The sequence below is a fragment of the Vanellus vanellus genome (genome assembly GCF_965231255.1).
Source record: "Vanellus vanellus genome assembly, chromosome: 14".
In the NCBI taxonomy this organism is placed as follows: Eukaryota; Metazoa; Chordata; class Aves; order Charadriiformes; family Charadriidae; genus Vanellus; species Vanellus vanellus.
In genome coordinates this window covers 15,429,593-15,442,928 of record NC_138919.1, presented here as the reverse complement: position 1 = coordinate 15,442,928, position 13,336 = coordinate 15,429,593, and the positions used below count along the sequence as shown (strand labels likewise).

Sequence of the window (13,336 nt, the reverse complement as noted above, 5' to 3'; positions counted from 1 at the left end):
CATAACCACCTTGACTTGAACTAAGTACATACTACTGAGCAAACGCTGATTTCACCATCTGGAGCTTCGAGCAGCCTTTTTGAAGCAGGGTCTCCTCTAACATAATGCCCAAGTGAACACTAACATTCATAAAACAGTCTCATTTCTTCCCGATTTAAAACACGAGCAAAGTGGTGGTTTCCTACATCCCTGAGCATATAGTATAGGCTGATGAGCAGTATCAGGGCAAGCACTGAAGGTCTGTGCCAATGGACCAGCTTTTAGGTTTGCCTTTAGGACAGGAACAAAAGACACACTGTACCTTGTATTTCCTTCAGGTCAGATCCAAGAGTATCCGCGTACAAGGTGGAACACGAAATGACAAAACGAACACCAGACTCGATGTTATTCTTTGGGCAAGTTTGAGAAGTAACAACCAGTTCAAGCGCTGGCAGATCGAGTGGGAACGAACGTACAAATTCAGACAGCTGAGGTTATTCGAACAGCTCCCGAGACCTCAGAGCGTCAATGGCTCGAGCCGCGCCAACTCCTGTTGGCATTTCATCCTTCCCTGGCCTTGAAACCAGCCACAGAAGAACAAGCCATCGCTTAAATCCCATTCTGCCTCACTTCTTTAATTTTCCTCCATCCATCCAACCGGCTTTAAGGCCTGCCTCAAACGCATGTACAGAACAATACGAAAAATGTCTTCATCGTCACTGAAGTGGCACAAAATTGCAAAGACAACACGATGGGAGAGGTGGTGAAGCTGTTTAAAAGAGAACTGAAATAATTAAAAAGACAGTGCCCTATTCTCGTTACTGTCAGCATGGAGGAGGTACCTTGACAAGGGCTTTTAAATACAGCAAAAACCAGACGGACTTTTCAAAACAACCCCCCTTGCCTATTCTTATGTTGTGCATTCAATAAAACACTGACCTAGCAAAGACATTAGGAACTACCGTATGTCAACTGTGTCGCTGACATAAAGCTACTTGACCTATAGATCTTCAAATCAAGGGCCTTTACCTTCACCTCGCTTGGTTTTTACTGAGCCAGCTGTGCTGCATGTAGAGCTTGCGTGATAGGATTTTTGGTAGTAGTGGGCTTTAGTATCTGGGGTTTTGTTTACTTTTTTTTTAAAACTCTTTTAGTGAAAAATCCACATGAGTGCATGCAAAGCTTTTGGGCAATAATCCACTTTGTGGTTTTTGTTGTTGTTGGTTTGTTTTGTTTTTTTTTTTTTTCCTATCTGACTGGTTTATTGCACATTCAAACTTACTGAAAAGATTAAATACACTCTATGAACAGGTACGACTTCACAGCCATTCTGAAAAGCCAGAGCTGCGGGGATTCTGCTACTCAGCCCAAGACCGTACAGGCGCTTCTCTGCAGACAGTTGCATTTCCTCTCTTGTCTTCAAAAAAAAAAAAAAAAAAAAAAAATCACATAGTTTCATTTACGTCCCAACAACCAGTACTGCAGAAACTGGGCCCCAAGTGCCAAAAGATTCCTACAGAACACGGGTCTAAATAAGCCCTTCCTGTACAGTCTGGCAGGATGAGCATCTTCAGCCACCCCATGCAAATCTCACAACATGGTACAATTTTACACCTCCGATGCGATCCTTAACGCCCAACAATAAATCACAAGAATTACGGTCAATGGAGAAAAAAACCCCCACAAACAAACAAAATGGAGAAAGATGCCAGGGTTTTGACAAGTGTCTACCTTCTGTCCTATCACCGTTTAAAGCCATTATCAAATTCAATTAAAAAAAGACAAAATAGAAGTATTCCAGTAGACATCTTCTAAGAACGATCTCTTACCCACAGCTGAATTTCAATGCACTATTCCATAAACGTGACATCTGTTAAATGTTTCAGTAATGAATCTCTAAAAATCAGGCTTGCCAAAGAAAAAAATCCTATACAGGCAAGTCTGCTTTACTTAAGTTTAGACATGTTTGATAGATAACTGGGTCTTTCTGAAGCCGTGTTATTTGTTAAAATACTGTCTCATCTTGGTGTGCAAACTGGAAAAAACGTTAGTGATTCAGGTATTTGATTTGCTTTTGTTTCCCCTGGGAAGTTGTTTTAGCAATGTGTTAGAGAACAAACCTTTTAATATTAGTTTTGGATATTGGAAAAAATAGCCTTATATGGCTCTCTGGAGAAATTTTCATCCCTACGGAACTGAAGTCATAAATTCTTTCAATAGCTTTCCATAACATTTAAAATGTACTCACTGTATAGTTACCCTTTTATCTCAACCTCCAAATAAACCTTTCCCGAGGCCAAAAACTTCAGGACAGAAGTCCGCTCTGTTAACTTAACTTTCAGCTATTTCCATGTGAGTCTTAGAATCTGAAGTCACACAAACACATCTCGGGTAAAACAGTGGCACAGAAATCACAGCTTTGGGATTAAATAGACTTTCATCCTCTGTCTCCTCCTTAAAAGGCTTCTCTGCGAGGTACGTACATCTGAACAAACTATGGAAAGTAATTCTGCAGGAGGAAATAATTGTTTTCATGTGCAAAACAATTAGATTTCAGCCAGGACAACCAAAAAGAAATCATACAATACCACTGAAGCTGTCCCAGATTCCTTCACTTTTCTCAGGGTGAGCCACAGCTTCTACTGGGAGCTTCCTGCTAAGGCAGAACTTGGATTTCTTTACCTTTCAGTTAAGTATTCATATGGAGGTATTTTCTGCTAGAAGTTGACTTTTAAACAAGTGTTTAAGATGTGCAATGCAAATTCTAGTGCCAGTCAGACACTCTGCACCCACCGGACTCTACAAGGGCTCAAGCTTGATTTAAGATGAACTAACCAGGTACACCTACCAGTTGCAAGTCCTCAGCAAATTAAGCTCATTCTTAATTACACTTTGATTCTCCTATTAAAAAAAACCCCACAAGTCACTGACCCTATCACAATATGTGTTACAAATCTAGCAGAATATCCTGTGTAACCAAAGCCAAACGCTGAACTTGGCTGCTTTTCATTTTATGGGGGATGGAAGAAGAGGGAAGGGGTTATTGTAACAAAGGGGAGAAATTAAGAGTTGGAAACCACCAACAAAAGCCCCTACCCCCACCCTCATCCACCAGCGGCGGAAGGGAAACAGCCCCATCTCTAAGTTGTCTAGAGTTCCGATGCTTCAGACAGCTTAGCAGGAAGTTCACAGCAAGCTTCTTCTAGCTTTTGATTTGGTGGTCCATGAGCTAGCATCTGTTTCCTTTGGTTGCTTTTTTCACTCCACAGCAAACCCACATGTCTCTTCCACAGCTGTCAACAGCTTCTCATAAAGCTTCTCGTATGACTCATAAGGCGGAATGTCAATCCGGTTAAAGCTAGAGGTAAAATAACAACACACAAATCTAAAATATTTATTGAAAAAAAAATAATCTAGCTCAGCTATATATAGATAGAATTTGGAAAAAATCAAAGAAAACCTCAGCCACTTTGGTGGCCAAAGGAGACAAGATTAAAAAAAAAAAACAACCACAACTGTACTTCTGCAGCAGGAATGCACAACTTAATAGGGCAGCATTTGGAAAGAGGAGGCAGGTGGCAGATGCAGGAAACTTGCAAATAAAGCAAGACATCAGACAGAGCTGCGCCCTGCCCTGCGCCCTGCCCTGCCTGCAGACAATCTGTGCCTCTGCTGAAATGATTTCCTGTCTCTGATAGAGTGAGACTTCCGTACCAGAGCGCAGCTCTGTGCCTATACCGGACCAATAGCACACTGTTCCTGCATTTTACATCTGAAAACTATTCTTTGTAACCCTGGATGAGGACTCATTGCTGTGAGTCATTCCTCGGTGAATGCTTTTGCTGAACACGTAGAAATAAGCTTACAAACATCTCACTATCCAGAACAATCAACTCTGGGATAAATGAAAACCACAGATAGCATAGAAGACAAATCAAGCTATACGAAGGGAAGTCAATTATTCTGCTGGCTGCAGAGTACAGATATTTCCAAGCTGGCAGAGCACACCTGGATTCACCTGTGCATATCACATGACTAATCCATAGCTGGGACCAACAGAGATGACTGCTTTAAACCAAGACAAAAGGAAAGCGAGCACGGACATGCAGAATGTTTTTATCTTACCATGTGTGGGCTTTTGGAAGGTTGTCCGTGTTTGCATCTATTAAATGGATGGTAAACAGTCTGGGTCCTGCAGCGCCTGTAGAACCTTACAGACAGACATTCTAGTTAATGCACTTCAACAAAACATCATCCACGCACACAGATTTTGCTGCTTATAAAAAAGGCAAGAGAGAAGATTACAGTTCCAGCTGCAAAGGCAAGTATGTCGTAGTCTAAATCTGTAGATCAGATCTGCAGCTGATGAAGGGATGGCAGAAAAGATAGGGCTGTTCACAACAATTAATTAGAAGACCAGTATTTTGGAAAGCTGCTAAATTTGATATTAACAAGTCTGCACCTTCAAAAATGAAAAGTGCAAGAAGGTTTTCCTTGTAAAAGAGAACTATGTATTTTACGTTGAACATTAGTTTACTGTCAGTCAACAGATGGAACTTTATCAGGAGAATCACAACAGCTGTCCTGCTTTCAGCTGGGATAGAGTTAATTTTCTTCCTAGTAGCTGCTGTGTTTCGGATTTAGTATGAGAATAATGTTGATAACATATTGTTTTAGTGGTTGTTAAGTAATGCTTATATTAAGTCAAGGACTTTTTCAGCTTCCCCTAGAAACTGAGAGGGAGCATAGACGGGACAAGCTGGCCAAAGGAATATTCCATACCACAGATGTCATGTTCAGCCGATAAATGGGGGTTGGGTGCGGGCAGGGATCGGCAAGTGCTGTTCGAGATGGGCTAGCAACTGACCCTCAGGTGGTGAGCAATTGTATTGCATCACTTATTTGGAATATTCTTGTACTGTTATTTTCTCTTCCATTACTGTTCTATTAAACTGTCTTTAACTCAACCCACAAGTTTTTTTCCTTTTTCTCCTTCTTCTCCCTGCTCTACTGAAGGGGGGGGAGGGCAGGGAGTGAGTGAACAGCTGTGTGGTCCTAGTTGCTGGCTGGGGTTAAACCACGACAACAGCTTAGGACGCTACTACCTTTTCTGATGACAAAACCTGCAATTTTCAGGAACCTGTTTTAAAGTCTAATGGTTTATTGCCAAACAATGAAGGGAATACAGTTTTTATGTGAAAAAGTTGTGCGGTCAGCTCTATCATCAGGTGCGCGCTTGCATGCAATGATTTTAACATCAGTCCACAGAGTTGTAGGAGACTGATAAGCTAATATTGACACCAAAGTGCCACACGATGACAGATTTACCAGCTCGTATCACTATCAGCAACAGCTAAAGTGTTCACCATCAGCAGAGCCGATGACAAATGTAAAACTGCTCTTGGGATCAAAAGTTTCTAAGTGCTTGAGTTATCCAGTAATACGCTGATATTTCACAAGGGGCTAGGAAATACCACGCGATTTTCATCTCTCTCTCTCCCACCACAGATTAACTCGTCCTCCACATCAGTCACCTTGTAAAGCCTTGAAACCTTGAAGTGGGACACGCGTCGACCCCGTCACAAACTGCAGCAGCCTTGCCCTTCTTTCTTCATCAAATGTTTCCACTGCTTGCCAGAACCACTTCACGATATTGCTATCTGCCATGCAGTGCTTTAGACGCGTGTTTGACTTCCAGTCGTTCAGGTCTATCTTATCCAGGCCTCCTATGATTAGCTGTTAAAGGATTAGAAAACGCTTTAACATTCACAGTCATTTCAGGTTTGCAGCTATAAAAACATACATCTAATCATTTCACAAAGCCTAGCATTCTTTACGTGCTTCAACCACCTTTTTGGTGTACCGTAAAGCTCCAAAACCCTTTGGAACAGGCAGTAAATCTCTCCAGTTAAACTGCAATGAAACTGGCCAAGGAGTACGCCTACCAGAACCAGAATTTTCACAAGAAATGAGAGTCAGAAGCCCATTCAAGATCTGCTTTGTTAAATCTATCCACCTGAGAAGTACAGTATATCTTTATGAGGGTGCAGTACAGACTCGGAAGACGGCACGCCAGCTACTGCGCTACACAACAACATTGTCCCGATGCAGGTTTGACCTAGAGGTGCCAATTCCAACTACGACAGAATCCTGCTTGGTTTATGGCAACATCCTAGTTGGTTTGCTGTTCCACAACAAACTACAGAAACTTTGCATCTGTTTTCTGATGCCATTTGTGTGAGGTTCTGACACAGACCAGACATATTACTTCAATCTCTTTTCCAGATGACACCAGGTTGCAACATACTGTAAAAGGAAGTCACCGCTGGCCATGAATCTAACCGCCTCCCCTGGCAACGACAAATAAATGGCATAGAGAAAACTTCATCCCTCAAAACAAAACATGCTTCATATTCTAAATTTCCCATAATATTCCATATTGAGTATCACGTTTCTGAGAGCTACCATGTAGCAGCTGCCTTTTTGTGCCACCAAGACAGCACCCACTTACACTCATTTACATTATTAGGACAGTTGTGACTGTTGTGACGCAGACAGTATTGAAATATTTAATGGATTTTTAATCTGCCTTTTCAAGCAGCGAGCAAATGGAATGCAATAACTTCATGGGATTAATCAGTATGCACGAACGACTAGAAGAAAGCTAGTGCTTACAGTGCGACAAATGGTCGCTATTCCACAGGTTGCCTTATTTTTTATAGAAAGGCAAAACCAGAGGAAAACTTGCTATAACGGGAATTATTTGAAGAGGTAGCATTCTGCACCACAGGACTAAATGAGAAGATGTTAATTTCTTTCCTATATGCTCTACACTTCTATTTTAGTCCCTGTAAACCATGCCCTATGTGCGTATAGAAACAGCCATGCATGGAACACAGTTATTGAAGAAAACAAGTTCTGGGGTAGATAACACGTTAAGTCTTGCCAACAGTTCCTCAGACTTGCAGTAGCCCCTCCCTGCCCAGACCACCTGCTCTGAGCATTAGTCCTCAGTTTGACAACACGGTGTATTTGTCTTTCCCTGTTTAAGGAGCCCTCTCAATAACGTCAACCCAAAGAATGTCTAGAATAAACCAAAAAGGGTTTGGTTAAACAAATACACAGCTTTCTGGTATGCAAATTGGAATAAGCTTTGAGGGTTTGGGTTTTGTTTGTCTGTTTTTTTTGGTTTGTTTTTTTTTTTTTTTTTTTTTTAAATCAGTGCTTGACTGTGGATCAAACAAATTACAAAATAACATTCCATGTGGATAAAACAGATACCTCAAGTTCCTTCTGGTCGAAAGGCTTAAGGAGATGTTGAGGAATAAGTTCATTAAAACCTTTCTGCAGAGCCAGGAACTGTGCCTCTATTCCTCTCATAAACCGCCAGTTTACGTACAATCTGGGGGGGTGGAAAGAAAAAGTCAGGCATGATGAGCTAGAGAGGACTGGGCTTTTTATAGCAGAGCTGGAAAATGCTCGTTTTACAGAGGAACTTGTTTTAAACACACACATTTTGTATTATGAAAGAAGTGCTTATCAGTTCCTTTTTCCATCAACAATTAATTATTGCACCATCAACAGAAAACCCGAAAGTAAATTCACAGCTTCACCTTCCCAGGTCTTACAATAGCGCATTGTGCGAAAAAACACTCATGTCATTTATGACTCAAGTATTTCCCCCCAAAATACTTATTCCATTAGTTTCACTAAATAAAAAAAAAAAAATCCTGTTTACAACCTTCTTTCCACTGGATTTGGAGGATATATTTTTGTTCTGCAATACCTGACATATTCTTTCTTGTTCTCTTCTGTCACTGGAATATTCCTGCCATTTGGTTTGAGTTCATGCTGTAAAATCCGCCCAAACGCATTGTGTTCCACACAAAATGTATGGTCCAGAACCGGGGTGATATCGTTCTCTCTGGCAAGGGAAAGACAGAGGGTAAACCTAGTATTTTTGATATTTTGATAATTCTCAGTGGTGATGCTGATAGTTTGTTATTTGAACAGTAATTAGTCTTCTTCAGGATAAACCTAGTAACTGGCCACCTGCATTTCACACCACTAGAGGAATATTGCCGTAATCACCAATTTCTATATAGCTTAATGCATGTTGAAGAGCCTGATCATATATGGGTCATCCATCTAACTAGTAGTACTCAGGATAATTAATAAAACCCTATATAAAAAACCCACACACGTATATACACACTGCAATAATCTAACCTGCTGTCATGTATCAGTGTGAAGTACACGCAGTGATCACATGCAGTGAAATTCAACATCAGTAATTTTAAATGCAAAATTCAAAATAGCATTTAGGAAAAGAAATTGAGGTAACGCAAAGCAGTCTGAAGAGTCCCAAAGCTACACTGAATGTTGGATTTTGTTCTGAGCTGTAATCATACAGAAGCCCAAATCACTCCCATTTATTTCCATTTTAATCAAAGTTGTTTTTCTTTCCACCCTCAGAACTCTGTCCCGAGTTTGGGTTTTGATACTGTGATATTCTACCATACCCCTACAACATTTAATGATTATCTATTTCACTGCAAGGAGAGCTAACACAGAGTTTGCAATACGAAGTTTTCCTCAAGCACCTTGAGCTTCTTGACATAGTAAAAGCAGTTTAATAATGTTGTACGGATCTCCACCACTACAAGATTTTTGCAAACATTTTCTGTAAAGCGTTATCTCACTACTGCCAACATACTCTACCCCATCTTCTCTACAGCGAGACAACTAGTAAATACAGTACTTACAAGATCCAGACTAAACTTTTGTGTAATTCTGGGTCAACAGATTCCAGATCGGAGAGCTGAATGGGCTTTCCCAGAAGCTGTTTGTAAAAGGGAACCGTGAAACCCCCATTGATATAGTGTCCATGGAACACAGCCAAACCCATTATCCGACCAACAAAATGGAAATAAGACAAATGGTCCTGCAGGGAGAGGAGAGAAAAATCAGGCCGTGGGAAGACACTGACATCTTGTGGTTATATCTGCGCTCTCAGTTGTATGTTCAGTGCAAGTTGTCTGCAACCCTCTGAGCAAGAGGAGCCACCATTTTTCCTCATAACAAAACCAACAACAGAAGCATTTAATGATTAAATGTCTCAAATAAATCTCTGCGCATTACCCGATTACTAAATTGGATGCGAGTCCTCTAAACCTCTCAAAGAGCAAAACTCAGGAAAAGAAAATCCCCAGAATCCAAAATACGACAATTCCAAACATATTAGTTTATTCTTTATTTAACCATCAAAATCCTTTTGCTCTCGAGGAAGCAGGCAATGTGCTCATTTCCTTCATGTCTTTTATGTTGCTTATAAACTGACTTTTGAAAACCGAGGCGTAAGTCCTATGGTTGAGATTCTTCCAACCTATCTCCCTCATCTTACACAGCAAGTGTCAGGGAATATCATGTCAGGAAAAATTCCTCTGTACTAATACAGAATTGCTGCTCTTTTCTGGGTCTGCATCAATATGAATCCTCCAGTAAGAAAAAAGAGCAAGCAGAGCAGCATATTATTGAGAAAGGGCAAGCAAGGCATACGAGCCCCTGCAACTGCTCAGGATGCAATGCTGTTTACACAACCGCCTGCATTCACAGTGAAGATGAATTTCACCTTCCTGACCTTCGCAGAATCATTGTGCATCCCAGTCGGTACTGAGGAGTCTCAAAGAAAGCAGATGCTTATCAAAGGATACCTCCTCTCTCGTGTTTTTTATTTCAGAACAAAAGCCCTCTGCTTCATACTATATCAATATAAGCCTCATTAACACATTCTTATTCTGCTTCACCCTTCAGTTTACTCTCTTGTCATGGAAGAACAGCTACAACAAAAAAAAGCAGGGGAGCTCTGTTAAGGTAGGTATGTCACTCAGAAGTTAATACTTACAGGATTGATAGAAGAGTCTGGATTGATTTGCAGCATGTAAATATTATCTGTGGAGTACTGGAAGAGTCCATAATAGGGATTCAACATTTCATGGCACAGTAAATATAACCATTCTCTGCCAAAAAGAAAGAAGGAGGAAAAAAAGGGCATTTAAAAGGGTGCAACCTCCACTTAAGCTTCAGACAATACAATTTAATTTATTGTGAATCATCAAACTAGTCATCGGTTATGAAATGCTTATTTCAAAAGCAGATCACCTTGTACTGCCCTCCATTTACAGACCAAAAAGGTGTGCTTAAAAACTGATACAGTGTTTGACTCCACTCACAGGCTGACTTGCTTTAGTTTAGAAGTACTGAAGGGATTAACATTAATCAGAGAAGCTATAACAAGCTGTTAGACAAGACCATCAACAAACTGAGTCTGAAGAAGACCCACTTCCAGAAAAATCTTGACTTTGTACAGAGCTCAGATATTTGGACAGTAAGAGATCCACTCCTCTGCAACCTGCACAGTATAAAGAAATATTTTTACAAAATCTGTTGTTTAAAATCAGCTCAAATCACTGGAGGTCTTTAGAAAAGCCGTTTTTCTGCAAATGGTTGACGTCAAGAGAATCTCTGCTTTCAGCAGAGAGCCCAGAAGGGACAGAGAGCCTAAATGCATTAAAAGAGGAGATGTTCGGTAAATTCTCTCACCTCAGTAACTTACAAGGACTGGAATGGAACTAAAGCTATTTCTGACCTCCCAACTCACCATGACAAATACCTCTTTATTATTAAATTTGGACACCTATCCCATGTGCAAAATAATCTGTATGAACTATCAACTTTAATGCTTAGAGGTGAAGCAGTACTGATCTGAAAGATTCTTGTTGCAGCAAATGGGCAACTATGAAAGCCATCAGGGCAACAGGATGGCAAAAGTGGAGACACTCAAGGTTGCCTTGGGTGAGGCAGCTCAGAATGTTCCTTTGTCCAGCGATGGGTTACTGAAAGACGCTTAAGTGGGTGATGCAGCTTTTGTGGATTTGAGAAATCTCTCAGTGAATTGACACGATGCATCTGAGCCACCGCAGATGAGTATTTTGGTGATGTTGTTACAATCAACTCTAGAACTTCAGATCTGATGCAACCCACAGGGAATTATTATTATATTTAAGAGGGAGGCAAGTCTTCTCTAAAATTTTAGCTTTTGTTTAGGATTGTTCATCTCCACTCCCGCTCCAACAGATCAGAAGACTCTCCTGAGTGTGGCTGAGACATAACAAAAAGGAATCCCTATCGCCTTGCTGGAAATCAGACAGGTGTACTTAACAAAACCTTCGCTCTGTTTTGGATTTACTTCAGAATCTATATGCTCCTTGAAAGACATCACAATCTGAGCTGATGACACTTTCACTTAGGAAACTGTAGCCTGTTGCTGGGATCGGTGCTTTCTCCAATAAGGCAATAGCCTATCCTAAACAAGCCTTTTACGCTCATTGTGTAATGGTGATGAAAACAGAGTACCTATGGGGAAGAGGGGAAACAGAAACACCCCAACCTGGTGATAATTCCAGTAATGTTCCCAAATACATGAGCCTTTGACACCAGGAGGGCTGTGGGTCAACTGTTAAATCACATGCTTCCACTTTCCAATCTACCGCGATATAAACACTGAAGCTACAACTACTACCTATAAACTAGATCACAGAAAACTTACATATACCGTTAACAATTTGAAAGAGACCGATATCAGCCATGGGTCACTTTAAAGACAATTTTACAGTTAAAAAGTGTCAGACAAACCCCCAAATCTCACCTTGCTACTCCTCCGTAATCCAGGCCCTCCTCTCCTCGAAATTTCACCATAAGCCTCTTTTTCAAGTCCTTTGGCCTCATCTTCATTATCTGACGGTAGGATTCCTGTATGTGTATTTTTTACAATCAGACATTTTCTTTCCTTCCTATAATTAAGGCTACTAAGATGCATTATTGTAATAATAACTGATTGTTACTCAACTACAGAAAACATTATTCCGCTAAAGTGCTAATATCTAAAGCAAATTCCAATGACAACTCTGTTAATACTTGGTGGATTTCACTACCCTTCATGAAGCAGAGTTGCTATAATCAAAGATCAGTTTACTTAACTATTGAGTGATAAAAGCTGGTAATAATAGTAAAAAGTCAATGAAATACCTCGAATATTTCCTCTCTGGATACTTCAATGCGACAGTGACCAGCCTGTGGTTGCTGAAGAGAGAGCTCATGTCTAAGAACTTTCAACTTTTGTACCAAGTCTCTTTCGTATCTTTGCGCAGGCAACTCCTCACCGTCTTCTAGTGACCCCTCATTTGGAGCTGGCAAAGGTTGCTGGCTGGGCTCTTTTAGCTGGCATTGATGGCTTTGAAAGAAAAGTAAAATACCCAAAACAATGACAAAGAACTGATTAAGCTTCTCCAAGAGGAACCTGGAGTGAAATGTATATTCACCTGGGTAACTTCTATAGCATTGTTACCCTACATTCAGGAATGTAAGGAATACAGATATTTAAAATAAAGAGTTTCAGCAATTTTCAGCTCAGTTTTTACATGTCAATACATTGCAGAAGGCTGTGATCACTGAATGTTGACTGAGCCAAAATTAAAAAGTTTGTGCGGTATTTCTCCCATACAGTGACAACTTTTAAGAGTATAACACAAAAAGAGACCTCTAATGGAACAAAAGCAGCTTTATAAATTGAACTAACAACTGCAATGAATTTCATTGCAGCTTCATGCAAAATAAAGCTAGGGATTCTTGACACAGTAAGAGTACTGCATCTGTAGTTATTGAAAGAGAAAGATGTACTTGTCCCATGTAGTTGAACCTTCATAGAATGGTTTATGTTGGAAGGGACTTTTAAAGGTCACCTAGTTCCAACCTCCCTGCCCTGGGCAGGGACACCTCCCCCCAACCCAGGTTGCTCCAAGCCCCGTCCAGCCTGGCCTTGAACACCTCTAGGGACGGGACAGCCACAGCTTCTCTGGACAACCTGGGTCAGGGGCTCACCACTCTCACAGTAAATTTCTTCCTAACATCTATTTAAATCTCCCCTCTTCAAGTTTAAAACCACTACCCCTCATCCTATCCTCCTCTCCCTGATCAAGAGTCCCTCTCCAGCTTTCCTGTAGCCCCTTTAGGGACTGGAAGGGGCTCTAAGGTCTCCCTGGAGCCTTCTCTTCTCCAGGCTGAACAACCCCAAATCTCTCAGCCTGTCTGCACAGCAGAGGTGCTCCAGCCCTCTGATCACCTTCGTGGCCTCCTCTGGACCCGCTCCAGCAGGTCCATGTCCTTCTTATGTTGGGGACCCCAGAACTGGATGCAGTACTGCAGGGGGGGTCTCACCAGAGTGGAGTAGAGGGGCAGACCCTTGACCTGCTAGCCACACTTCTTTCGATGTAGCCCAGGATAGGGTTGGCCTTCTGTA

At 41.1% G+C, this 13,336-nt stretch overlaps 1 protein-coding gene across 2 annotated transcripts in view; it reads right to left on the bottom strand.

Moving 5' to 3' along the window:
* Positions 1 to 3,237: 3,237 nt before the first annotated feature.
* SMURF1 (SMAD specific E3 ubiquitin protein ligase 1) overlaps positions 3,238 to 13,336 on the bottom strand; it is a gene marked incomplete at both ends in the record, with an annotated part of 44,778 nt that continues 34,679 nt past the window's right edge. The window contains 9 exons of one of the 2 annotated variants that reach the window (XM_082490319.1): positions 3,238 to 3,337; positions 4,105 to 4,189; positions 5,514 to 5,715; positions 7,261 to 7,381; positions 7,766 to 7,903; positions 8,745 to 8,923; positions 9,884 to 9,998; positions 11,687 to 11,790; positions 12,067 to 12,271. In XM_082490319.1, the coding sequence (XP_082346445.1) occupies positions 3,238 to 3,337; positions 4,105 to 4,189; positions 5,514 to 5,715; positions 7,261 to 7,381; positions 7,766 to 7,903; positions 8,745 to 8,923; positions 9,884 to 9,998; positions 11,687 to 11,790; positions 12,067 to 12,271 (1,249 nt within the window). The remainder of the gene's footprint in view (positions 3,338 to 4,104; positions 4,190 to 5,513; positions 5,716 to 7,260; positions 7,382 to 7,765; positions 7,904 to 8,744; positions 8,924 to 9,883; positions 9,999 to 11,686; positions 11,791 to 12,066; positions 12,272 to 13,336) is intronic. The other variant, XM_082490320.1, reaches the window with a different exon arrangement.